Source organism: Meleagris gallopavo, chromosome 6 (assembly GCF_905368555.1).
Source record: "Meleagris gallopavo chromosome 6, MGAL_WU_HG_1.1, whole genome shotgun sequence".
NCBI lineage: Eukaryota > Metazoa > Chordata > Aves > Galliformes > Phasianidae > Meleagris > Meleagris gallopavo.
The window spans coordinates 20,646,211-20,672,736 of NC_139409.1; the positions used below are offsets into that span (position 1 = coordinate 20,646,211).

At 40.7% G+C, this 26,526-nt stretch overlaps 2 protein-coding genes across 12 annotated transcripts in view; both read left to right on the top strand.

Moving 5' to 3' along the window:
* The window catches only part of DBF4 (DBF4-CDC7 kinase regulatory subunit), a 14,867-nt gene extending 8,005 nt beyond the window's left edge, over window positions 1–6,862 (top strand). For all 4 annotated transcript variants that reach the window (XM_085227367.1, XM_085227366.1, XM_085227364.1 and 1 more), the window contains exons 9-12: window positions 1,045–1,176; window positions 3,596–3,710; window positions 4,876–5,000; window positions 5,619–6,862. In XM_085227367.1, the coding sequence (XP_085083493.1) occupies window positions 1,045–1,176; window positions 3,596–3,710; window positions 4,876–5,000; window positions 5,619–6,681 (1,435 nt within the window). In that variant the 3' untranslated portion in view covers window positions 6,682–6,862. The remainder of the gene's footprint in view (window positions 1–1,044; window positions 1,177–3,595; window positions 3,711–4,875; window positions 5,001–5,618) is intronic.
* A 5,585-nt stretch (window positions 6,863–12,447) lies between these two features.
* ADAM22 (ADAM metallopeptidase domain 22) overlaps window positions 12,448–26,526 on the top strand; it is a 125,726-nt gene continuing 111,647 nt past the window's right edge. For 4 of the 8 annotated variants that reach the window (XM_085227378.1, XM_085227371.1, XM_085227372.1 and 1 more), the window contains exons 1-2: window positions 12,448–12,612; window positions 12,707–12,858. In XM_085227378.1, coding sequence (XP_085083504.1) covers window positions 12,555–12,612; window positions 12,707–12,858 — 210 coding nt within the window. In that variant the 5' untranslated portion in view covers window positions 12,448–12,554. The remainder of the gene's footprint in view (window positions 12,613–12,706; window positions 12,859–26,526) is intronic. The other 4 variants (XM_085227374.1, XM_085227375.1, XM_085227376.1 and 1 more) reach the window with 2 other exon arrangements.

Genomic DNA, 26,526 nt, shown 5'->3' on the forward strand with positions numbered 1-26,526 from the left:
GCCTGTTTTTTCTTAGATGTAGTTAAAGCTTTCTATATTAAATATTAGTAGTTCTAACTCTTATGTTCATCTTGGGAGACTGTAAGAAAAGTCATTATACCATAAAACATTCCTTGAAATCAGGCTAAATTTACAGTTCAGTGATTTATTACTTAAAAAATAACCAACACAACTGTTAATCTAACTTCATTACTGTCGTAGCATAAGTTCTGATACTTCCAGACTTCACAATTTTTGCATTTTTCTGAGCTTGTAACTGATCGGATCTGGTTGTGTAACTCCTCAATAAGGAAAGAGGTTGCCTGAAGTTGGGAGAAAAATGAATTATAACAATATGAGTGAGAAGTTTGAATCTAGTCTTATACTGTGAGCTGGTAAGAGTAGGTGTGATAGATATGAGAGTAGTGGGGAGAGTGGGACAAATGCGTTTTCAAGCACAAAATATATGAATGTGTGAATTTTATATTGGACTCTGAACATTGCAGCTAAATGGTTATGTGAACTTTGTCATTACCTTTTTCAAACACTTTTAATACATGCAAGTGCTGGTGTACTTGTTCTGTTATCTTTCTGTGTATGTTTCTGTGCAGGAAAACTACTTCCATGAAAACTTAATGTTCAGTTTTTAAAATATTTTCAATGATAAATTGGAAGCCTTTCAAACAGGGAAAATTGATAAAATGAAAAAAAAAAAAATACATTTGATAGGAACTGCTATTTCTCAGGAGCATGGATCTACTTTCATCCAAATTGCTAATTGTATTGGTTGTGCAGATCTCCACAGCCTACTGCATTACAGCCAGGCACATAGCTATGGAGTGTGATTGACAGCTCTGAAAACTCAAGGCTAACTTTTTATTTTGAGGAGGTATCGAGGAAGGAAGGAATTACTTTTCCTAGGTTATTTATCTGCTTAGCATTTTTTGTACTCTACATGTGAAAGAGAAGCTTGTTATCAAAGACCTTTTAACCTATTTATAGTTTGTAATATAAACTGTTTGATTGTTTGGATGCTTCTAATGCACCTGTTTTGTCTTAATGCAGCTCCTACCGACCATTTTATCTGCAGTTACCGAGTTTTCCAGCTCTGAACTACTGTGTTCCAAAACCGTGTAGTCCATTTGAGGTGGATAAGAAGCATCCTCCTGGTCAAAAACAAACTCAGTCTAAGCAAAGGTTTGTTGAGTACTCATTATTGATGTATACACAGAGGACAGAGAGATCCTCTAAAATAATTGTAAAGTAATTGTTTTCTAAAAGAATTCTTCTGCTTTTTATTTCTGTGATACTTAATACTAATTTCCACATCTTGACTGTTGCATTTGCTATGCTGTAACTGTTGCTGTCTGTCTTTCTGTACCCTCTTTATCCTGTCTTTAGTCCTTTTTTTGGACACACGGATGCATACATCCAAAAATGCAGCTTTCTCCTATCATTGTGGGTCAGCATAAGATATTTTTTTCCTTTCTACCACTGGTTTCTTCTTTGTCCACGTCTTGGATGCCATCCAGTAAGTATTTTATAGGCAGTAAATTTCTTAAGACTTCCTGTGATGTTTGTCAATAAAAGCTGAAAAGAAGGCACTTAATTGTTAAAAGCGATATTCAGTTATAGTTCAAAATCATCATTGCTAAGGAGCACATCTGCCTTACGTGCACAATGAAATTTATAGAAATTAGACATTGCAAATGTTGCTTCATTGCTTCAGAGATGAAAAATGGATACTTACTGCAGTTTCTTTCAGCAAGTGTTTATGTGATACAGGTTGACATTCAGGCTCTGAGTATTCCAGTTGCAGTTAAAACATCTAATAAATCAATTTTATGATTTGAAACGACTTTCAAATATTGATTTATTTTTTTTTTTTCTTTTATTGGGGGAATTTGGTGTCCTTAACTTCTTTTTTTCTTGCATACATGGAGACTATAAATGTTTGACTTCAAGAATTGATTCATAGCAGAGACTAAAATATTTAGGTGAAAAGCAGCTTTGATTTACTTGAAACTTTCTGTGTCTGGTAACTTTTGCTGCTGCTCTGTCCTTTGGATCTAAAACTTATTTAGGTTTGACACGTGTTTTCTCTATGAATAACTTCTGCGTTGTCCGGATTTTGTCCAGTCTAAACTATTGTTAGACTTCTGGAGGTTTTCAGGTGATGTTACAATGATAAATGAACATAGCAACATAGTAGTGCAGTAATCTTTCAATAAGGAGGGTATTTCTGATGCTGTCTCTTCAAAGGGGCCATAAGATAGCCTGTTCTGTTTAAACCCCTTTCTAAAAGGAAGAGTACAATAGTCTTTTCATATGTATAGATTAAGAAATATGACGCGTTGTTTGAAATTTCAGGAATTGGATTCAAATTAATATTTCTCATTAATCTGGCACATGCCAGAGATGTTTAGGTGGAGTTTTACTTATTTCATAGCCAGCAAGTAAAGGTGGTGACTATAATTTCTTTTTTCTTTTTTTAAGAAGGCAAAGGTGAGAATGCTTGCTTGTTTTATCTTTATCTGAAAGAGTAGTATGTTGAAGATGATGTCAATTTTACTTGCTTTACATGCAGAAAGATTGCAATCATTCACACTTCAGATAATAAATTCTGTCTCTTTTATCTTGTGGTTTGCACAAGCCTTAGTGGTTCTTAGTGATTTTTACATTTCTAAGGGAAGAGGTGAAAAGGTTACTACAGTATTAAAAGTGGACTCTGGAATCTGAACAAATGCTTGATTGGTCTTTGTATAAAACATCTATGCAGATCCTTGGTGGAGTCTGACAGTATGATTTTTTTTTTTGTGGTCTAGACAGGGAGGTGGCACTATTCTCTCAAAGTAAAATGAAAATAGGAACTGATGATTTTGCTTTACTGTAGGGTAGCTTAGTAGTGAATTGCAACAAGCAGTAGCTCTGTCCAAATGAGGACTCTGAAGGTCATGGAACAGATACTGAAAACCTCTTTGTGGTTTAATCTTCTGGAAGAACTTACGGTTCATTTCCTTGTATTTCCACTTAACTTGTACCTTGAAAAAGAAGACTGAATCATACTTGATCAACATGTTCAAAAGCTGCATGTAACCAAGAAGTAGGACTATTCTTTACCTTTTATCAAAGAACGAAAGGTCATCTATTATACCAAACGTCTTTCTGCATCAAAAATATTGACAGAAGATGAGATGCTAGAAGACTTCTTTTTCCCTAGTTTTGATTTTATCAAACTTCTTTTTATCAACTATGCAAAGAAATTTCAACAAATCCTTTGATTTGACAAGTGAGATTTGTTTTATAAGTTCAACATTGCTTAATCTGAGTCAGTGATAGTAGGAAATCTGTATGAATCTGAATGTTTTATTCTCTTGTATAGTTCCATTGGGTATGCCCGTTTTGTTGCAGTAATCTATTTATTGATTTTTTTTTTTGAGTGCATCAATTTCTATTCTATTTTTCCTAAGCATTTACTAGGGTGGTTTAAGTAGTCTGAGCAGAAATGAAAATGTTCTTTTTCTTAAATGATGTGAATGCAAATGAACGTTTTGTAGGAGGCATGTATAGAACTCTGTAGGTAACAATCATTAATGTATTTTGGTTCTGCTAACAGAAAAGATATGAACAGTGACAAGGACTGCAAAACTCCTGTTCAGCTTCATCAGAAGGACAAAAAAAGGAGAGGATATTGTGAATGCTGTGGGAAGAAATATGAAGATCTACAAACTGTATGTGTGAAACATGAAATATATTGTTTTCAAGCAGTCTTAAAACAGTGGAATCGGCAATGATTTCTATTTGCTGTTTTATTTTTTTTTTTTAATTTAAAAGGTCTGAGTGTATTTTCTAAATAGCAACAAGTTTTTCTTTGTCTGTTTCAATTCTTTGCGGCTTCTGGGTATGGTGGCTGAAAGCATTAATGGCTCTTAGAGAAACTGATTGTAAGATCACCTATTTTAGTGGATGAAGGGAATGTGTTGAATGTAGTTTTTCTGGATATTAGCAAGACTGCTTATGCTGTTCTTCCTAATTTTTTTTGAATGTTTTGTCCAGTTATGAGACAAATGAGTGTGCATTGCACCGGGTGAAGAACAGGCTCAAAGAATTGTAGTGAATAGGACTGCACCTGGCTGGCAGGTGAGGTGCTGGTTGGCAGTTGGCTCAGTGTGCCCCAGCAGCAGAGAGAGCAAACTGCTCTTAGGGGTGCATTAAACACAGCATAGCTAGACATCAAAAGAAGTGATTATTCTCATATTTAATATTAACGTGGCCTCACCTGGAAAACTTTGTGCAGTTCTAGGCCCCACAGTTTAAAAAGGCTATTAAGACCCAAAGAGGGGCAACAAAGCTGGTTAAAAGGGGCTAGATGCAATGAGGAGGATGCTAAGTTTGTGAAGCTTGGAGAAAAGGAGGTTGAGGAATGACCTTATTACTGTCTTCAGCTTCCTGGAGATGAGAGGTAGAAAAAGGATGAGCACCTCTCTCCCGGGTATCTAGTGATAGAATGTGTAGCAGTGGCTCAAAGGTGTCATGGGGAGTGTTCAGAGTGGACATTAGGGGGGAAAAAAAAATAACATTTTTTATTTTTTAACAAAAAGTGCAATTGGACACTTGAACAGGCTTCTCAGGGAGGTGCTTGATGCCTCATGTCTATCTGTGTTTAAGTGGCATTTGGATAATGCTCTTAATGATATATTTTTTAAACTTTGGGTTAGCCTTGAAGTAATCTGACAGTTGGACTCAGTGATCTTTGCGAGTCCCTTCAAAACGGAGCTATTCTATTCTAGCAACAATAAATTATCAATATGTACTTATTGCTCCATATCAGAGTATTGATTTGTATATTCATATTTGTAGCATTACTTTTATTTCATGATCATCTTTTAATTCCAGCATCTTAAAAGTGAACAGCACCAGAACTTTGCACAAAGCGCACAGTATCAAGTTGTTGATGATATAATCTCCAAGTTTGTTTATGAGTTTGTTGAATACAGGGATGATGAAAAAAACATGAAAAGGTAAGTTGCATGTCCTTCATTTTCAAATATATGTGAGTTAAGAGATTAAATATAAAGATACTTTAATTATGAAATTCTGAACTTAATAAGGAACAAGTTCATGTTTTTGAGTCTGATAAACATCACTGGAACTTGCAATCCAGTAGTTTCAGAAATGAAAATGAAGAAATGGTATGTATGGTATCACAGGAATGTGAGGCTAGAGAGACTTTCCAGGAGTTGTTCCATCTGTCTGTAACCTTCAGAAAAGCAATCTATAATATTATCTTGAGGGGAAAAGACAGAATTGTGCTAAGCGTGTGTCTATATGCAATAGAATATTCACAGTATTTGTCATTGCATTATATTCATTAATTTTTGTTCTCAGTAGCATCGTGACTGAGACTTACTGAAATACTAGACTGCTTACCTGTATTCATGAGCTGTAGAAATCAACAGTAAAAGGTTGAATTCAAATACAAAGTACTACGTTCCTGCAGAAATAATGTTTCTATCCTTACTTTCCTTTGAAAAAATTGCTTTGTCAGTTTAGTTGCTTTTCTAGATGTTTACATAATAAGTTATGTTACTTTCTTTCAACTGTTTGATTGTTAATCATCCTGACCAATTTAATTGTAGGATAAAATGTAGTACAGGATATTTTTCTCCTATTATTGGGAAGATAACACGACCAGATGAGCTGAAAGAACGACTGAAAAAGCAACGCATTTCATTGAAAACTTACTCGTGGAAAGATACTACAATGCAGGCACTCAAACTGGATTGTCAGCCTGCAGAAGTACAACCAAATTCAGTGTTGGTGCCTACCCCTGTTTCTGCATCTCTGTGTTCAATTCTTTACTGTCATCTGTCTCAACCTCCAGAAGTAAAAAGTAAATTCAGAAATAATGGTGGAAACACAAGAACTAATTGCTTCTGTGCCACAAACCTAGGACAGTCTGTAATGTCACCAAATTTCATACAACCACTTCCTCAGAAAGATGGTAAATCATATATGGAGAACTCGTGTCAAGATTATGAACCATTCAGTAAAGAAATACTTGAACCAGAAGTAAGTAAAAAGAACTTACAGCATTTTCAGGAAGGTGTGTGTACTTTATGTTCTCATACTCAAGTTACAGATTTTAGTGAAAAAGACAAAAACTTAGCACAGCCTAAACGAAAGTTAAATCCTGCAGTAGTTCTACCCGCAAAATGTTTGAAAAAAACAGATGCCAATCCTACGTTTGTCGAGAAACATCGTGATTTATGTGATAATCATCAACAGATGCAGCACAATGTAGTTCTGGAGGCTGAGGTATCTGAGTCTGCTATAAACAAAGAACTTAATGAATTGGCTGCTAACGCTGCACACTGTTCGCCATCTGGAAAGCTGCACAGGAAAGTAAAGCTTTGCTTAGGAAGAAATAGAAGAGAAAACCGGAAACAGAATATAGAGTTATGTGTGAAGTATGCAGATGGACTGTCTGTTCCCAGAGAGAAAAGGGATTGCAGCTCACCAGTGCAGGCCCTACTGGAATTGTTTCAGACAAGTGAAATAAAATCTGAATTTAGAGGCTTTTCGGTTTACACTGATCATCAAGATTCGACTGGCACAGAAGATGTATGGGAAGGGCTGAACACAAATGTTGTTAGTTCGTTATTTTCCTCTTCATCCTCATCCCCGTTTGTTGGATTTTAATGCTGCTTTATTTAATACAATGCTATTCAAATAAATTTGCAGATTTAAGATTTTATTCATGGAAATACTAATTCTTTTGTTATGTACAGATGAATTAATTTTCAAGGTGGTTTTTAATGCAAGAACTTTTATATGTGTATATGTGAATAAAAACTTGGTAAGAGTTTTCTTTTTCTTAAAAGCGGCTGCTTTATTACAGTTAGTAAAGGTGACCACTGGATTTTGGGTTATATTAATTGCTAGCCAAAATCAGTGAGCATTATGTAGCTGCTTTTGGATGGTGTATTTTTCTAAAATCATTGACTGGGCACACTGAACACATTACATTCTAAATAACCACATTATAAATTATTGGATGGTTCACTGTAAATAAGACAGTCCATTACTTACGGGCCCCTGATGATTTGTGGAGGTTTGTTCTATTACTACTTTACAAGGGAATGCAGCAAAAAGAAAAGGGGGGGGGGAAGTCCCTTGCTTTCCCAAAATCTCTTCTGCTGCTGTTGTTTTAGATAGGGAGTTTATGCTGTCACAAAGAAATAACATCAGAAAAGCATGTGCTGTGTTCTTCAGCTGCTCTCCTGTAATTTATTCGTAGACTAAAACTAGATGTAGTGTGTATTTAGCCAATGGAAAGCAGTAGATGGATGACTTTTTAAAAAAAAAAAAAAAAAAAAAAAGCAGTAAACCTCAAAACAAGCCAAGAGGTTTCTGAACAGCTTGGGCCCTTGGTTTGATTTTGCTTTCTGAGTAGCCAGCCTATCTGACAAGCCTGATTGGAGGCAGAATGAAAGACATGAGTGGGAACTGGGAGAACTTTTTTAATATTCTGAATCTTTACCAAAGCTGATTTCTTTCAGGAGCCATGTTTGCAAATCAGTGCAAGGCATGAGTATTGAATTAGAATGGGAGTAATTGTGAAACTTCATTAATAAATGTAGGTGCCTCAAGGTGTTACAAGCTTAGAGCTAAACTAGCAGAAATTACGCATTATTTTTTGCATGTAAGTATAAACAAATAATTAGTCTCCTACCCATTTAACACTGTCAGTCTGTTAGCGTTCTTATGATTAAACTGTGTTCTATGGTTATTTACAGTAGTTTGCCCTTTTGGTATATGATGTTTGCAGTGAGGGGTAGGTAAAGATTCTTGGTGTGCAGGGAGGAGTGCTGTTGTGTGTAATTTCCCATATGTTTGTCTTTCCAAGTATTTTCCTCCCAAATTTAAAAAGTATTAATACCACTTGAACTGAAAAGGGGCAGCTAGTTATTAGAATGTTTGTCCTGACTTCCAAGTCTGTAGAAAAACGTGTATTTACAGGATGTGCGGCAGGGATTCTGAAATGTCAAATTGCCACAAATACAGTTAAGTTGCTAGAATAAAGGTTTAGCATTAGAAATACACTTTATCTGGAAGTAAATCTTTGTAGTAATTGCACATATAATAATGGTTTGAATTCCTTCTTAATAGCTAAACAAATTTCTAATGATTTCATTTTTGGATTATTTGTTGTGCTTGTCAGTGAATCTGATAGGCTGCTATTGGTAGCTTCTATATTCCATGCAAAAACAATTTTTGGTATTCTAATTGCTTCTCTTTTTTTGTGATGATTACAGAAACTCAATACAATATTCCCATGCTGTCTGCAGTGTACGCCTACGTACAGAGTGCAGGAATAAAAATTTTTGCAAAGTACACATCTTTACTGTTGCAAAGAAGTGAAAGCTTTAACGTTGGCGTAGAATAGATGCTGCTTCATTTGAAAGTCTGACTGATGCAAACCCCCTGAATTTTTACATTAGGAAAGTGCTCTTGCTTAAGTGGTGGCCTTGTGGCCCAGTAACCTTCACTGTTTTGTCTTCATAGCACTATTTTAGCAGAGATTGTTAGGATAATCTTTGATATGCTAAAATAGAAGGCGTGTACAATTGCAGAGTTACTGAAAACCCATGCATACAATGTACTGGTTTCAGCATAAGGACGTGTTGCAACTGATCTGTTCGTATCCACTTTTTTGCTTCATTGCTGTAGGACAGAGAAAAATCTTTAATTGAAGTCTTAAAATAGAAACAGTAGCTGCAGATGGCAAACTTGGGCTAAAAATTAACATGAAAACAAGTGATGACTCTTCTAGAAATTAGGCACTGGAAGAGGTACGTTGTTTTACTTTGGTTATGTGTACACTAGGTCTGGTTTGGTGTCTCTGCAGTGGATGTCCAACCACAGCCTATGACTTTTCTCCCTGCTATGCATTTATTTGGAACAGAAATGTTTCTCTTCTGGTAAATCTGTTGTGTGGCTGAGAGGACAGAGTTCCCAAGGACCTAGATTGCATCTGTGTGTGCTTGCATCTGCACGTGCATATAGTTAATGATGTAGGGATTAACAACTAAAACTGTACACCTATGTAGCATTCTGCAGCAATTTTTGAGTTTTATACTCCCAGGCAAGCCTTTAGAAGGCCACCTCCTTAAAAGATGCTCAGAAACATGCTGTAACGATTCTGTTTCTTCCTGATTTTCTTGGTATTACTTTGTTGTTTTTTCTGTTCAAAATAACCACAGATTTTCCTTCAGTACTACTTTAACATCTTAAACCAGGTGTGGGGCTTTCTGCCTGCCCTAACAGTTGATGAGGCATCTTGCTGCTCTTGACCATGCATGACAAAGGCATCTCCCCCAAGTTCTTGCTGTTCTTCCGCTGTGCTGATGAAACTTCTGGCTGCAGTGCAGCAGAATTTGCAGAAGGCAGCCCTACTTGAAGGCCATTCTTTTGCAGGTCTGCATTCCATCTTGTTACTGTGCTTCCAAAGGTAGCAGCAGGATCTTTGAGGAGTAACATCTCTTGCTTGACAAAACTGCAGAGTGCTTGGAACAAAGTGACAGCCAGGTGACTGGTAAACTGGTCTTCATTTTCTAGAAGTCCTTTAAGTTGCAAATCATGCTGGGAGAACGGAAGCTTACTTTCCCTACATCACCTAAGTGTCACTTTGTTGTGCTCCTGTCTGTTCACCATTCTGAGCAATCCTGACCGTGGTATCTGCCACCGTCTTCCTTAGAACCCTTCAGTATCCTTCACTGGGAGTGGCTGGTTAAAGTGTGCCTTAGATTTCAGTTGCAATCTCTTAATTTCAGAAGACAAAAGTTGTCTGTGGGAGGGGGAATGTTAAACTTTTCGTAGCATTATGCAGCTGTAATGTTCTCTAGTTGGAGTCCATGTTGTTTTTCCATCGTATCTGTTCATACACCGTTGGATAATGCTTCATTGTGTATTCCTCAAAGCCAGAAATTTAGATTTTATCAGAATTCTAAAAATACAAAGCAATTTCTGTAGGGTTTTTTGTATCTCAAATTGCTGATAGAGTACTTTGGAAGTTAGTTTCCTCAAAACTTTAAGCAATTTAAGTCATGATTGCAAAGTCATTAATTCTTACTGCAGTCATTACAGCAAAGCTTAAGCTTTACTACTGGGAGGTAATTTTCAAAAACACACCAAATAAATTACAAACTTGGTGTCAGCAGGGCTGTTTAGTCATGTATCATTCTTATTTGCTGCGGTAATAACACTTTAATTTATTTAATTTATTTAATTTAATATTTAATTTAATTATTAAGTTATGGCATAGAATTAATTGTGGCTCACAAGTAGTCTTTGGATTATCTATGGCAAACCAGAAGCTGAATTTCTACTCATAAATTACTTTTTTTGCTTTTTTTTTCCTCCATGATCCTTTGAAGTTTGGTGTACGTTTTTCAAGTCTCATTCTTCAGCTGTGGTTTAGAGTCCCATCGAATGTGCTCCTTGTGTTTGGCAAACGGGGAAGACATTGCAACATAGGGGTAGAGCTATTACTGCTTGTTTTAAAACATTAGCCTGAGTTTTCACTGTAATAGAATTCTATGCAATGTTAACTGGCAAGGCAGTGACAGCTGGAAAGTTCGCTTTGGTTTGCAGATGGCCGTTTCTGTGCTGAGAGGACAAGTGTATGCGTCCAGCGTGAGCTTGCAGTGTGAAGGTGGATGTGCAAGCTGTGCAAGCCCAGGGAGATCCCAGTGTGATAGGAAGAGGTAATCAGCAGTGTTCTCTGCCTGATTTCCCAATTCCTAGGGAGTTACTGAAAAAAGATCAATAAACAATGGTTTTACCCAGAGAAGCTGTGTGGGCCTCATCCCTGGGAGGTGTTCAAGGCTGTGTTGGATGGGGCCATGGCAGCCTCATCTAGTGGGTGGCACCAGCCCAGGGCAGGGTTTGGGACTGCATGGGCTTTAACTCAACCCCCAGCCTGGCCAAAGCTCCCCGGGCACTGCTGGTGCTGCCCTGGGCACCTCCTGTGTATATCTGCAGTGGTTCTCTGCACAAAGGTAATACCAAGATAAAAATGATGTATGTGATATGGCAGTCCAGAAACGGAGTCTGACTGCTCCATGGATCTGTGTGCCTACATTCAGGGGAGACCTTATTGCTCTGTAGATTGACCTAAAGGAGGTTGTAGTGAGGTGGGGGTTGGCCTCTTCTACCAGGTAGCAGTGACAGGACAAGAAGTAGCAGCCTTAGGTTATGATGGGAGGTTCAGGTTGGTTATCAAGAAGAAATCATTCTCAGAAAGAGTGGAACAGGATGTCCAGAGATGTGATGGAGTCACTGTTCCTAGAGGTGTTTAGGGAAAGTGTAGATGTACTTACGAACACAGGCAATATTGGTGGTAGGTGGACAGTTGGGCTAGATAATCTTAGAGGTTTTTTCGACGTTAATGATTCTGTGATTCTATGCCAGCTGCATATGTGATACGTACCCCATGTCGTGAGTCCTCACAAAGCTACCACCTACAGGGCTGTTGTATAGGTACCAGTGAGGACTGTTCTGATCTTATAAGCAACTAGAGAGTGATTGGCTGCAGCCCCAGATGTAAGGATTTGTAACTTCTGAAAAAAAGATGAAAACGTATTATAATACTGCTTTTTATTTCTACAAATAGTTCTCATTTTCTTGTCCTACCTTACCCTCACTCCTCTAGGTGCCTTGCAGGAGGAATGTGTGTCCATTGTGCGGTGTTTGAGCAGCGAGGACCCAATGGACACGTTGAGGTGACACTGCCTTTCCTGCCCTGAAAATGCTTTGCTCCCATCTTCAGTTTGGTGGGCCCTTGCTGTATCTGCTTGTTTATAGGGGGAAAACAGAGAAGGTGGATTTCTTTCTTCCACACGCTAATTGCTCCCCTTAACACGACGAGCTGTGGCAGTAAGCAGTCGGGCCCGGGATGCTGACGTTCCGCGGGTGCCTCAGCGCTGCGCGGGCCGAGAGCCGAGGGAAGAGCGGGTGCGGGACGCTGCGCTGCCCTGGGGCGCAGGAGAGAGGTGCGACGTGAAGCTAGGGGCCCTGTGCTGAAATCCTGTTAAACTCCGACAGGGGAGACAGCGGGGGAGGGAACGGGAATTTAAGAAGGGAGAAAAAAAGGGTCACGGAGGGGGGGAAAGGTTTGCTCTGGAGAGGTGCAGCTGCGGGCTGAGCCGGGCTGGTGGCAGCGGCCGATGAGGGAGAGAGGAGGCGCGGAGGGCGCGTAACGCGGGGGGCTTCCACTGCCGGCCTCCGGCGGGGGCTCCCGGCCGCGGAGCTCCCCCCGCGCGCTCTCCCGCCGCCGCCTACATTTCCCAGCACTTCTCTCTGCCGAGCGGGCTGCGGGAGCCGTGCCGGCTGTCGCCATCCTCGCGGGGGGCTCGGCGCGGAGCGGGGCGGAGCTCGGCAGCTCCGGCCCCGCGGCAGCCGCGGCCCCGCAGCCCCCCCCCCACCCCCCCCCACCCCTCCGCCCGCTCCGGTGCAGGCGCGGAGCCGGCGGCGCAGGGCGGCGGCAGACGCGGCGCGGAGCGGGCAGCGCCATGCGGGCTGCCGCCTGCCTCCTCTCGCTGGCGCTCTGCGCCCTGCCCGCCGCCTCAGGTGAGCGCCGGGGCCGGGGGGATGCGGGCCGAGGGCCGCCGCGGAGTCCCCGCGGCGGCCTCGTGCTGACGGGTGCCTCTCCCCTGCCCTGCAGGCGCCGGGCCGGCGGCGGGGCGGCGGGGCGAGAGCCGCTTCGCGGAGCGGGAGAGCATCAGGCCGCTGCGGTTGGTGTCCGGAGAGGGCGGCGGCGGGGTGCGGCAGCCGGCGCTGAGCACGCGGGTGCGGAGCGGAGCGGCGCGGAGTCAGGTAGGCGCCTGGAGGGCCGGTCGGCACCACTCTGTTCCCCCAACGCGCGTTCCGTCGGCGGGGAAGAACGCGCATCGCCGGGCGCTGCTCGGGGCGCGCTTTCCTGCGGACCGCTCATCCTTACCGCAGCGGCGCCCGAACGGGTTAAAACGGTCCCCAAACCTCTGGTTTCCATCCCCCGTCCGTCATCCGCGGCTCGAGGCGGGCAGAGCCCAGCAGGCTCCTCAGCACGGCTGCGGCGCGGGCCGGGGGGCGCGGGGCGCTGTGCGGGCGGCGGCCGGAACTGCGAGGGGGGCGGCTGGGATCGGCGGCGAGAACTTAACGGGGGGATTCGGCCTGCGCGTCCAATCGCTATGGCTTTTATTAATACTAATACAGTGATTTTAGTCCCGATGGCTCAGCGTCGGGCTGGAGGTGGTACGTGAATGTTATATCTAACGGGAAAAGATGCTGTGCGCGCTGTCGCTGAGAGCGTGACAAACCTGAGCACTTGGGGTGGTTGCTGAGATCCAAGTGAGCCGCAGGCCTCTGCCTGCCATGTGCCAATGGGCTGCTGTCAATTTCAGACATCAGATAGCTGGCAAATGGTCTCAGATTTGTTTTGTAGTCCTTAATGTCCTTAAGCACTGACAACTTTTTTTTTTTCTTTCGTTTTTTTTCCTTTGCATAAATGTAGTTAAATAATAAATGTTCTCTTTATAGCATATCTATTTGCTTTTGAATGTCACTGAATCTATATAAAGATCCTTCAGATACGAAGGCCGTATTTACTTTATAATAAAATAGGCTTTTATAACTTCTAAGGTGCATGCTTTGTTTAAAAAAAAAAGTGGCGTGTCAGAGCTCTTTGGAGACTCACAGGCATTCACCTGCTTGGTGATGTGTGGCACTGCTGGCTGAGGTGGCTGTGCTGCATTTGGACCAACCGTTAGGAGTCACATTCTCAGAGAACCAAATGGTTGGTTTAATGGCTTTGTTTTCATGGGTGTCTCAAACTTAATTCACCAAACTCTTAACAATTTTTTAGATCATCCACGTCTTGTTGTCAGTAGTCAGTGTCAGTTCTACTCCTCCCAGCAGAAAGTAGATCTGGTGGGATAGAAAGAGTTAAAAACATTCATTTCACTGCAGTCTTCTCACTAAACCGAAGCTGTATGTGTGAAACTCTGCGCACAACCACAACTTTTCCTCTCAATGAAGAAATTTTCCTTTACTGCTGAGAATACAGTCTGCCTCTCCATAGCTTCTGGTGGTTTTGCTTCCCCCCCCCCCCTCCCCTTTTTTCCCTCCCCCGAAGGATGCAGCTGGCAGAGATTTGGGGGAAGAAAACACCAATGAGGAATCTGGCCAAGCTGAGTGGAGCCGGACTGCTCTTCTGTGCCTCTTGCACAGGGCACAGTTACATCTTAATTACAGGATGTGCATTCCTTGCCCGGAGATCTGAGTCAGCTTGGCAGCACAGACAGCAGCACGGCTGCATTCACCTAACACAGCTCCATTCACCTAACACGGCTCCATAGGAGCTGCCTTTGGGACTGTGTGTGTGCAGCCGCAGCGCTCACCCTAGTAGTTAATATCTTGACTCTAAAAGTTTGGCATCCCATAAAAACCAGCTTACCTCTGCCAGAGTGCATCTCAAAGCTACAGACTGTTAACTTCTGCTTTTGGGAGGCTGGTACAAGCCACAGAAGGCGTGAAGGTGTGGGTTCTGCTGGCATGTGAACAGATACCCAAGTGCACTCTGCTGTGAGAGCAGCCCAGATCAGTGACACAGAGGTGCTCTCAATCAATAACATTTTATTATATCTTAGTTGTTTTATGTTTAAATAGGCTTTGACTGCCTCCAAACCCTGTTCTATCCATTGCTAGTTGTCTTTGGACAGATGTGTATCACAGTTAGAACATTTGATCTCAAACTAAAGCTTAAAGCATCAGCTAATGACCTTGTGGGTTGGTTTAGGAATTGTGTGTCTTGGAGGGGGCCAAAACATTCAGGAAGAACCTGGGATGGCAAAAGACAAGCAGCCATGTGTAGAAAAGCACCTGAATGGGATGGTGCAGAGCACTGGGCAACAAGGCTGTGGCTGAGGAGTTAATGCAAAACAATGTAATTGTGTTATGAATTGGATAAAGATAAAAGGAAAGAGATTAGTGAAGCTGGAGAGAAGGAAGTTGCATTAAATTGGATTGGATCCCTTTAATTCCTGGATGAAAGCTTTAGCCTCAGAAAGGGCAGAAGTTGTACAAGAGGGCTGTCCAGGATTGCACAAAGGGAAATTAAGATGGAAGCTCAGGGGCAAGAAGCAGGGTGAGAGGAAGAAATGGAAGGCAATAATGACAGAGAAGTAATGAATTTCTAGTAATCTGTGGGTTTTTTCAACATTTGTTGAGAATTTTCTCTAGCAACTTCCTTTGTTTTGTTTGTTTGGGGTTTTCTGATCCATTGCCATCACTATAACTATGGAGTGACTTCTCAACACACATGCTTTACTATTATTCAGAAAAATGGCATGTGTGTGTACTCAACCTAGAAACCCAGAATGAAATTGCTTAAGAAAAAAATCAGCATACTCAGTCTGAGCTGGACTTCAGAGCACAGCACAAGGGAAGCATTGTAGGCTACTACATATTCATGTCATTAACACTTTAACGCACGGTGTTTGGTGAGCATTGAAGCATTCACCTGCTTTTGGGTTTTTGCTTTTAATTCTACCATGGAATAGAGTCAGTACAATATCCATTGCTTTCCCTTTTCCTCAAAGGGGGGCTTATTAGCAGCTGCACAGCATTTAATCTAAAGAGTAATCAAGATAAGATATATCTGAGAGTGTGTGAATATTGATATTGTCATTACTGCTCTCCAGGATCATAGCAAGGGACACTTAATTCACTGTTGTGTGAATAAACCTATTAGAAAATGAACACCTTGTATAGCATGGGCATTCTGTAAAGGATTCTTAAGTAGAATTCTTGTCTTTTAAGACCAAGAATGTTCATGCTATTGAAAGTGTAAGGAGCCTTTTGACTGCATATCTTCTGACATATTTTGGTAGGGTTTAGATGCACAAGTTTCTTAATACTTTCATTTAGTCCATAGCATGCAGGCATATTCTTCATAAGTTGTGGGAGTAAGCAAGCATTTCTTCCCAGTGCCTGCATTTCTTCTTCCACCAGTAAAGAAGAGAAAAAAGAGCACAAAGTCTGCTGTTATAAACACAAGTTTATACTCTACACCAGCACTATACTTAGAGGACTATTCTCTGTGGATCAAATGGTTGTGAAGATGAGATTCATTTGAGCTTAGTGTCAGAACTCTACAGGTTCTTCAGCCAACAGATGCCTTCCCTCAACCATAAGATGTTAGCAGTTATCTGGCTCAATTCTGGAGACCACAGCCTCCCTGATAGTGCCCCAGTAGTGCTGTGGGAGGTCTCTGAATGCGTCTTGCAATGAGCAGTACACCAATGAACTCCACCTGAGTTTAAATGCGTCACTGGTTTTGTGTCTGATCCTTGTCTCCTGCTGTCCTGACCTGATATTTCCATTGCGTATGGGATGTAGTACTGACCCCTTCACAGAGAATAAGGTTGTTTCCAGCATTTGGAGAAGAGAGTGAGATTGACAAGCGTGCTTGCTCAATGCCAGTGGGGAAGGGTCTGGTTCTCCTTGTGGACAACTTTGTGGTCATGGCAGTGGGTCTGCACACACAGTCTGAGGGACTGCATTGCTCATCTCAGGGCTGTCATTGCAGGTATCTGTTCTTGAGGAAATCTGGGAGATTTGCAATTATTTTTTATGAGAACAAGGTCCTGACTCTCTGACCCTCTATGGGCAAAGATTAACTCATCTTTGCTGGCTAGGCAGAACATTCACAGTATGACAACTTCTGTTTCTTAACCAGTTTTTCACTTGCTTGTTACCAATTGCCATTATGGTACACTGAATTTTTTAGGAATGAGTAAAAGTGCCTGGCGTGAGGGCCCCAGGATGTGTCTCCAGGTAGGGCTAAGTGTTTGTGCTCCAGAGTGATTGGGTAGTTTGCAGCAAGGCGTTTATTTGTCTTATGCTGTCTGTGTTCCTGGATTGCTTGAGACCTAAGTACACAATTCCACAAATTGATCAGGAAGCACGGCTAGCAGATTTCTTAAATAACTTCTTACTGCTCATAATCAGTTGCAGAGGAGCTCTGCTGTGACATGCTGAGCTTGCATGGCTTTGCTTGCTCTTTGAATTTAAATCATTCATCAGTTACACAGGGGCTGCCCAGTTTTTGCTTTTGCATTTTCTGACTTGTTGGACTTTCCTCTAGCTTCAGACCAGGATATCCCTATTCTTTGTAGGTGCTCTGTAATTGCTAGTTCTTTTTGAAACATTTTGCTTTCTGTTCCGGTGCTGTCAACTTCTGATGATATTAAAATTTCCTGTGTTTGGTAGCTCAAACAATTAGTAATCCATGGTTAAAAATGTGTTCTGACTGCTAAGGGGTTTATAAAACAGCTCTGGATTTTGGGACTGCTGGATTGATGACTGATGAAAAAAGAAGCGCCATGAGAAATTGCTCAATTCTGAGAATTATTTTCTGCCCACTTAGTCAAGTGATTGCTGTCTCTTGGAGAAACTTCGGCACAATTTTCAGTCAACCTATCACAAAATCAAAGGGGGAGGAGGATAAACTGGGATGGAGGCTGTAGTGAGCAAAAAGAACATGCATTTGGTTCACCGCCAGATCTGGTTTTCTTCCTGCCTCTTTGCTTCTTCTCTCTCTTTCCTTAAGGTTTATAAGGCGTTTGGCAAAATGCATGAAATATTTTCTAGTATTTAACATGTGCAGTTCTGCAATATTTGCGTAAGGATAAGATTCTCCATCAACCTGACAATAATCCGTGTCCATGAATATGTGAATGGCAGTTAAAAGACCAAACCTCATGATGCAGGTCCTGCCTTTGTGAAGAAGAAATGCTGTAGGCAGTTTTTGCTATAGACTGTCGCATGCTGCAAGGACATTCAGAATGCCCTTTGGTTTCTGTGGTAGGAGGGACTTTCAGTTCTGACTTTTTATAAAATATATCTGCTCATATCACGTGTGTTGATAATTTATAGATAAAGAATATTACAGATTTCTAACTCATCCTTCTTTACAAGCTCATTTCAGGAAAATCCTTACTTGATAATGAGATTTGTTATGACACTGAATAAATATGCCCAAAAAAGCATGCAGAAAAATACTTCTATTAGCTGCTACTTCTGTGTTCATTTTATAGAAATATCATATCAAGACTTAGATTTTGAAGGGTGATTGAAAAACACAAGTGTCCTAATTTTGGAAAAAAGGCTGCATGGGAAAATAGTTGTTCTGTGGTGTCTTCTTTCTCATACAGTAGCAGAGCTGAGAATCCAAAAGCTATTTCTTAATCTCATGAAACAGCTTATATACAGTCTTTAAGGATCCTAAAGGCTCAGATATAGCAACAATTATAGAAATCCTTGTAGAAACTATCTTTCCCACCATTAACTTGTTGCCATGATCAATGTAATAGATACACATTTAAGATCTGAGTCTGATAGAGCAGCTCTTCTCAGCTCTGCTAATCAATCTCTATATCTACTCCCGGTCTGTGCTGATGCATCTGAGTGCAGGAGCAGACTGAATATTCTCTCTTCTACAGTTTCACTTGAAGATACCTGTTTGGAGTTCTCATGGCTAGTGGTCTGCTATAGCATAGTCACAATGCCGAAGCACGTATTGCATTCCAAACAGTGTCAGGATAAATTCTGCTAAGGTTTACCCAAACTGCGGAGGAAGTATGAGGGCTGCTCCAAAAGTAATGCCTCCTATTTTATTACACCAGCCCGCAATGTCAAAGGGGAATGTTGGTGGGTGGTATGGCAGTAGAGGTTGAACCTTCCTATAATATTCTGTTATATTTTGTTGCTATGTGACAGATGACAGCAGAGAGGCAGTCTGACAAAATGACGTCTGTCATGGTGTGTATGAAGCAAAGGGGTGTCATTAAATTCCTACATGCGGAAAAAAAATGTGTATTCATTGACAGTTGCAGAACATTTATGGAGACCAAACAGTGGATGTCAGCACAGTGAAACATTGGGTGATGTGTTTTACCAGTGGTGACAGTGACTTGAAAGACAAGCCAAGTCCCAGATGGCCATGAACAGCTGTCATACCATGAAATGAAGAGTGTCTTCATCAGCTCATCTGTGTGAATCAGCTAATGGTGGTTACTATATTGAAAAACAGTGTTTTGTAGCTGAGAATTTTCTCTATAAAATAGTGTTATTGTGCACCTTGTAGCTGCTGTAGTTCCCACGGAAATAAATAAGAAGCATTACTTTTGGAGCAACCTATGTACAGATGAAGTTAGCATTTACTCTAAAATTTTTGCTACAAGCACATTAAGGATATACACATACCGCTGTTCTGGTAGGTGTGATATTATGTTTGCTACTTCAGGTCTCAGTAACTCTCTAGCAGCCGTTAAGTCACTCAAGACCAAGAGCTTTCCTTAGGATTCTACCTGCTAAAACATTGTTGCAGTTCCTCTGTTAAGGTTCAGCTAAACTCCATAAAACCCTCAAAAGCTTTATAAGGTTAATCTTTCTCTAATATATGTCCCTCTGGCTAGTGCTGCCTTAGTGTTCTTCCATCTCAGACCAGCTCTGATGGGTTTGCAGTCCTTCCACTCCCTGCAGCCCGTTCCTGCCAGGTTTCTCTCTGGAGGGTGGGAACCTTCATCCTTGACTCTCATGGATTTGAACTGAAGCTGCTTCTCCTTCTTAGTGAGCTGCTGTCCTCCTCAGGGGAAGAAGCTCACAGGACTGCCAGGTGATCTGGCTGCCCAGGCCTGTGTTTGCTCCCTGGGCCTGGATGTGAAGGGTGAAGCCTATTAGTAGAAGAGGGCCAAGCCTCTTATACACAAGCTTGTGGGATCTTCCTACTCCAAATCACACAGACAGAATCAAGAATTGTAGGCATTGAGAGAAATCAACTGGCCTCACATTTTTCTACTGACATGGTTCATGCTTTTGGTTCATAAATATCCTCTTCCAGTGTTGCATTTCCTAGTAACCATTTAGTTTTATGTGTGTCAGATGTTAACCAAAACAGCTGCATTTTACATTTCCAGAAATGATTGTGTAAGGGAAAGTTAATGTTTCTTCCCAAAATTTTATTGAGTGAGCACTGAGTAGTGAAGGTTGCTGGAAGGCTGCAGGGGAGTATTGACTGAGAATGTGGATGGGGTGGGCTCTGCCAACCTGTGCACTTCTACGAGGGGAGTGGTTGGTTGGGTATGTTCAGATGGAAAAGCAGTGTCACACGAGGTTAAAGACTTGACAAATACTATGTAGGAAACAAAATAAGCGACAAATGATGCAAAGACATTTTACCATTGGGTCAGTAAGAGTCCAACTTGAAACCTGGACTCAGTTAAAGTTCAGAGCACAGCATTGCTGCTGACTATTTGCCATTAGGCAGTGAAAATTTGACCTGCTGTCATTTCTCTACCCATACACGTGGATGATGCTCACTATAAGGGAGGCAATCGGGATTTGTCTGTAAAGCTGGTTTGTTGGTTGCTGTCATCTTTACAGAACTTGTATAATAAATCTACTCTATTCTCTCTCTTTCTCTCTCTTTTTTTTTAAATAACTTTTGTAATTGAAATGAATGTGCCCAGACCGGAAAACTGTAGCAAGTCAACAAGCTTTAGAAAAATCATGTTCCAAAGTGTAATATTAATACAAGATTTAGAAAAAGAATCGTATGGCTTTTAATGCTTTTAATGTTGCCTTGATGCTGTAAGTGGAATATATGTGAGTGTGGAGGTTAGAGCCTCTGACGTTGAGCTCAAAATTTCCCGGAAGAATTGTACTCTATAGAAACATGTTATGTTACAGAAAGGTCTCCTCGGGGTATTCTGGTCCCTGAAATTCTGTGGGAATGAAAAAATCCATTGGCTCTTTCAGAAAATGTATACAGGAAAAATGTTAATTCATTGTGACCTCTTAGGCTTTATCAAGAAGAAAATGAGTTTTGAATTATGTACTTTTCTTGCACTTTCCAACTTTAAACAGGACTTTGATACTTGAATGTAGAGTGTGAGTCATATTGAAAAAGAATTATCTGTGGAGTTGAGCAATATATTGGCATGCCTAGGGTCTGCAAGTTTAATCAAGCCCGTTGTGCTGACAGAATGTTAGTAAACTTTCTGCTGTTGCTGGAGAAGTGTTTATGGGAAAAGTTTGTTAGCTATGTTGGTAAGCATGAGGTGTCAAACAGTGCTTGTTATGCACAGTGGAAAGAGGTAATCCTCTGGTAATCTTTCCTCAGTTTACACACTAAACACAAGACAGTTGACAATGTTTGGAATATGTGACTATATTGCTGAATAAAGTGTTACTTGCTGATACTTGGTGTATAAAGGACCAAAGTTAGCCTGCACTCTTTTATTATTTTTGAATGCTTTTTTTGTGTAACGCATAAGCAGCATTAATGTACCATTTCTGCAGATTTCTCTGGTAGGGGAACTCTGTTCCTTCATTTCTGAAGTCTATGAGAATTGCTAAAAATGGTATATTTCTCTAAACATTATCAATTCATTCTAGAATTTGGAAAATGTGCAGCTAGAAATGATCTCAAAGCACCAACTGCTCCAGTGAAGGAAAAGTCCAAATTCCTTCACTCTTCAAGATTTGTATATTCATTGAACTTGCCTTCTTGTCTAAATGGTGCCCTTGAGACAATAAAGTCCATTCTATAGCTGAATGACACAGTGACCAGATGGTTCATTCTCAAGTGCTGCCTTCAGTGCCTGCGTTGCCTTCCCTCCCATATATTCCCTCTCCCTGCAAATTCATTGTGCTTTATTTGTTTGCTGCAGCTGTGCACGGGGAGCTGCTCATTTGAGGTCTTTCCACTTGAAACTGCCAGATGTCCTCAAGGGTTGGATCTTGTTAGGACAGTTTCATGTAAGAAAGATTTTCCATGTCTGAGTATTTTCCCTTATATTTCTTCATAAGGACGTAGGTTCACCGTGTAGTTACACAATCGGGTCCTGAAGCATCTTCCTGTGTTGCTCTTCGCTGTATGTCTGACTCTGAAACCTACAATTGCTGCAGGAAGCAATGGATACTGTAGAGTCCATATATCACAGATTAATCTGTTTTCTCTCCTTCCCAGTCTGGGTTTAGAAATGTGGTCTTCCATGGTCATCAAAGTTTTTATACAAATTATGACAGGAGAACATTTTGATCTTTATGAGTTTTTGTTGGTGACTTTACTTTGTTTCCTACTTGCAATCCATCACGTTATTAGTCATCCTTATAACAATCTATTTTACCGTACTTTTCCTAACCATTAATCTTTCATGAAGAACCTTGTCAAATGTGTTTTAAAAACAAGAGGTTGAGCAGTCACTGGTTTTATGCTTTGCCCCAGCATTGCACATTGATTGTGACTTTTATACATGAATCTTTGTTGCTTCCCTTTAAGAAAAAGAAAAATAAGAGTACCTTTTTCCAAATGTTATTCCTTTCACTGGGATATGGACTTTCACAATGACAGAAATTACAGTAATTAGTCTCATAGGAAATCCAAAGTTATAACTAAAATTTTCTTAAAGCCAAAGGAGTGTAATCAGCAAACATAGTGGATATATGATCCAGTTGCATGTTTTTTTTTTTCCTCTGGGGCTTGAAACGATTGTTAGATTGCTTCTTGGGAAGCAGCATCTTGCCCACTTAGTTCCTTAAACTTGTCCCTTTGGATCTGTGAGATCAAGTGGCAATTCATGCTAAATTTGCTTGCAGTGACAGCCTGATAGTTCTCCTGTCTTCATTCCTCCATCGTTTAATCTTGGATGAATTTCTGAGGAAGATGAAATGGGGGTGAGGAAGGACAGCAAGGAAGAGGAGTTTTCAGGGGAAAATAAAGAGTTTTTTGGTAAGTCAGCTTGTTTGTAACTGTTCAGAGATGCCCATAGTTCTGGTGTACTGTGCAGAGGTGTAGGGTGAGATGTGGAGCAGGTAGAGCTGAGTCCAGGAGGCTCGGCACCGCAGATCTGTAGGACTTCTGACGGATCGCCGCTGCTGCCCAGATGTTGGATGCAGCGGTGATATCTACATGATAGATTGCACAGCTATTCTTCCTGCTGCTGCTCCCCTCATGTCTCGCTGGGGACTCTTATTTTACTGCTCTGAGTACGTGCAGACAGCTTCTGGTTTCAAAGCTGCAAGTAAATAATAAAAGAGATTTTTTTTTACTACCGAGAAGAATCACTACTGGCATGTTAGAGACCAAAGTAGTCACTGCTTCTTATTTCATTGAAACTAAGGTGTTTATGTGGAGAAAAGCTATTTTAGGTCATGTTTATGGCTTCGTCAGGACCTTCATCTGACAGGGGCTGGCAGAGCTCCACTGCAGTGAATGGGGTGATGGCACTGCGCTCTGGCTGGCCGCGTTAATCCCACTCTGCCTCTCCTGTGTTTGGCATGGACACCAAATGTGTGATCAACAATGAACTTGGACCTCCAAAAGCCTTTTCTTATTTCTGGCTTTTCCTCAAAAACGTATCAGTTGCACCCCAAAGAGGCAGCTGTAAGAAACATTTGATAAAATCATGTGTAAAATAACTTCATTTTTTTAAAGAAAACCTCATAGGTATCTAGATTTATGCTATGGAGAAAAGAGAGAGCTTGCATAAAGAATGACAGTGATTAAGACAGCAAATAAGTGCCTCTAAATATTCTGAGAATGCTGAAGAAAGTAAACTAGAAATGTTGCACTTTTTAATATGCCATGATGTGTGAGTTTTTGATAAAAATAACATTTTTAAATGGTAGTAGGGAAAGTCTGAGGAAGTAATGTTGCATTTATTTTTGCTGTGTGTTTTTCAAAAGTGATTCCTCGGGTCTGAGATTTCTTTTCTTTAGTTAGACCTGGGATTCTACCTCAGCTTTTTCTCTTAGTAAAGTTTTTTTTTTTTTTTTGGCTCCTAAGACAAGCAGAAAAGTAAGTTTTAGAGCAAACAACTAATTTTACATACAGCAGCGATGTACTACGTAACTGAATCTATCACAGCACGGCTGAGGCTGAAATGTATCTATTCAGTGTGTGTGTGTGTGTGTGCTAATTAGCCCCAGATGGCATAAATTTGATGATTGTTTTCAAAATCATTATTATTTATTTTTAGATAAATGTACAACAAAACATTAATATGTTTTTTGCCAAATGTCATTAATGTATTTCTTTTGATTTCTCATGGGCTTACCTATGTCCTCACTGAATGTAAGAGGCAGACGTTTTGTGTAAATTTAAAGGATTGGTAACAAGCTGAGATTTTTGTCCTCCTAATAAGTAGAGGGGGCAAATTAGATCAATATCTAGGGAAGCTATTATTTTGTAAATATCATTTTGTCTGCTGCAAAGCCTCATTGTTCTTACAGGCTCTGAAGTACAGGTTTTAAGTTCTTTCCATAACATTCTGTATAGCTTTCTTGATTCTCTCAATGCTTTTCTTTTGAGTGTACAAATTTGATCACAATCTTTTAATTACAAACCAGAATGCTATATCAGTAGTAGTGAATACAAAATTCCTTACATCGAAGAGTGAGCATATAAATTGGATTGGTTTTTCTTGTATGTATATTTTTTTTAAATAGAGAAGACATTCTTCTCTCTCGGTGTAAATTCTTGTTATCTCTTCCAGCAAAACTTAGGAAAAGCATCTAAGAGCTTTATGCAGGATAACTCAGAAGGAAGAAAGATGCATTATTAGGAAGTTCACACTTCAGTCACAGTATATTTTTAATTCTCTTTTTCTTTATTTTAATGAGGAAAAATGTTAGTCATTATCTTGGCATGCCAGTTCCAACATCCAACTAATTATAATGAACATGAGAACATTTCTCAAACGTCTCCTTTCAAAATTCTTGTTAATGTGATTGTTAAGAAAACGTGTGGCTTGTAAAACTTTCACTGATGATTGAAACATTTGCTCAATTTGTAATCAGTCTTCTGAATGCTTTGCATTGAGGGTTACCTTCAGAATAGTGCAATGAGTCTCACCAATGAGCTGAAGTCCTGTGCTTTGGTTGTAGTTTAGGTACATATATTCCCCCTGGAGGTGCTCAGAGCTAATTTCTGCAGAAGGCTGATTCTGGAGGGACTATGTGGGAATCGTCATTATTTTGTTGTGTTTCTTTAGAACGCTCATGCACAGCACTGATTACCCAATTCCTTTATTACTCTGCTCCCTAAAGCATGGATCATGAGATTTAGTATAATCACATCCCTCTTGTTTTGGCAGTAAGATTTGTGTACCACTTTTGTTTTTCTAGAGGTCAAGCCTTAATATTTGTTTTATGTAAAATATCTTTGCACTTAATGGTTTGGAATAGTCCTTTCCACTCCACTGACTTTTGATTCCTTTCAAACTTTCATTGAAATGCTTAAACTTTGTGATCTTTGACAAAGCCAGCTCCCACGTAGTTGCATTAGATGCATCAGATGCTTAGTATTTTTTATAAGGGGAGCTTGTGGAGTAGTACACCTTCTGTAGCACTTCAAATTCCATCTGAAGATACTGTTCTGGGAGTCGTTTTTGGTATTTTCTTTCTTTGGTTGCATGATGTTAAAATTTCAGAACTTTTTGATTGTTTTAGGGGCACAGGCACTGTGCTCTCCCATTACACTACTGGAGCCTTCTGCCCTGGCTCTTGTTTGTGTTCTGCACTGAGTGCATCTCTCCCGGTCTCCAGGAACTCCCTTGTAATGACTCGATTTTCAGGCACTGATGTGTCATACCCATGGCTGCTAAAAAACCCTCAGAGTTTTCTGAGAAAGTTCTGTGGTTTGAGAACAGAATGATGTAATTGATTATCTTGCTTCAGTGGTTCAGAGGAGCCTTTGAAGGTGTCTTTCTTGTTGCTTCTGCTCAAGGAAATGTCAGAGTTGCACCCTGATTTTCTTTGTTTGGATTCTTTTACAGATGTATGTCTATGAACCTGGCGTCACTTCCAGCTGACCATTTTACCATTCTCTGAGCAGGAATATTGATGTACTTAAAAATACTGTAGAGCCAAGACTGAAAAATCCATTTATATTTTTTTATATTTTTCGTGGCTCTTTACCAGATATTCAGAAGAACGGTTATCCTAAAAAGTGTACTGGCTATTACTCTTAAGGTGCAGATTTTTGCTATGCTGGATGAGATCTGTTAGCTGTCATTGAAGGGGGGGGATCTGTCTTCCTCTGTGCTCACTGGCTGCATGTCCCCTCCAGCTCCTTTCCATCGCATCTGGGCATGCTGTGGCTTTATATTTTATTTGGATCAGCTTATTTGTCCGGCAGAAAACTGATCCACTCCAAGTAACGATTAATTTTCTGACACTGATCTGAATTTGGGCAGTCACACAGCCAGCAAGGGGGAACAGGGAGGAGGTAGAACTGCATACAGAACCACAGCTGGGATTGAAGGATTCTTTGCTTCTGTAAAGACTGCCATTTCTGGAAAGGGCTGAATTTGTCTGGGTATCAAAAATGTGCATCTTTGCATCTCAGTTGAGATACACTTGATTGTATGTGAGCGTAAACTTAATGGTGAGTTTCATGGGTTTGCACCACTTGCTTTGGGGGTAGCAACATCTGTTTTT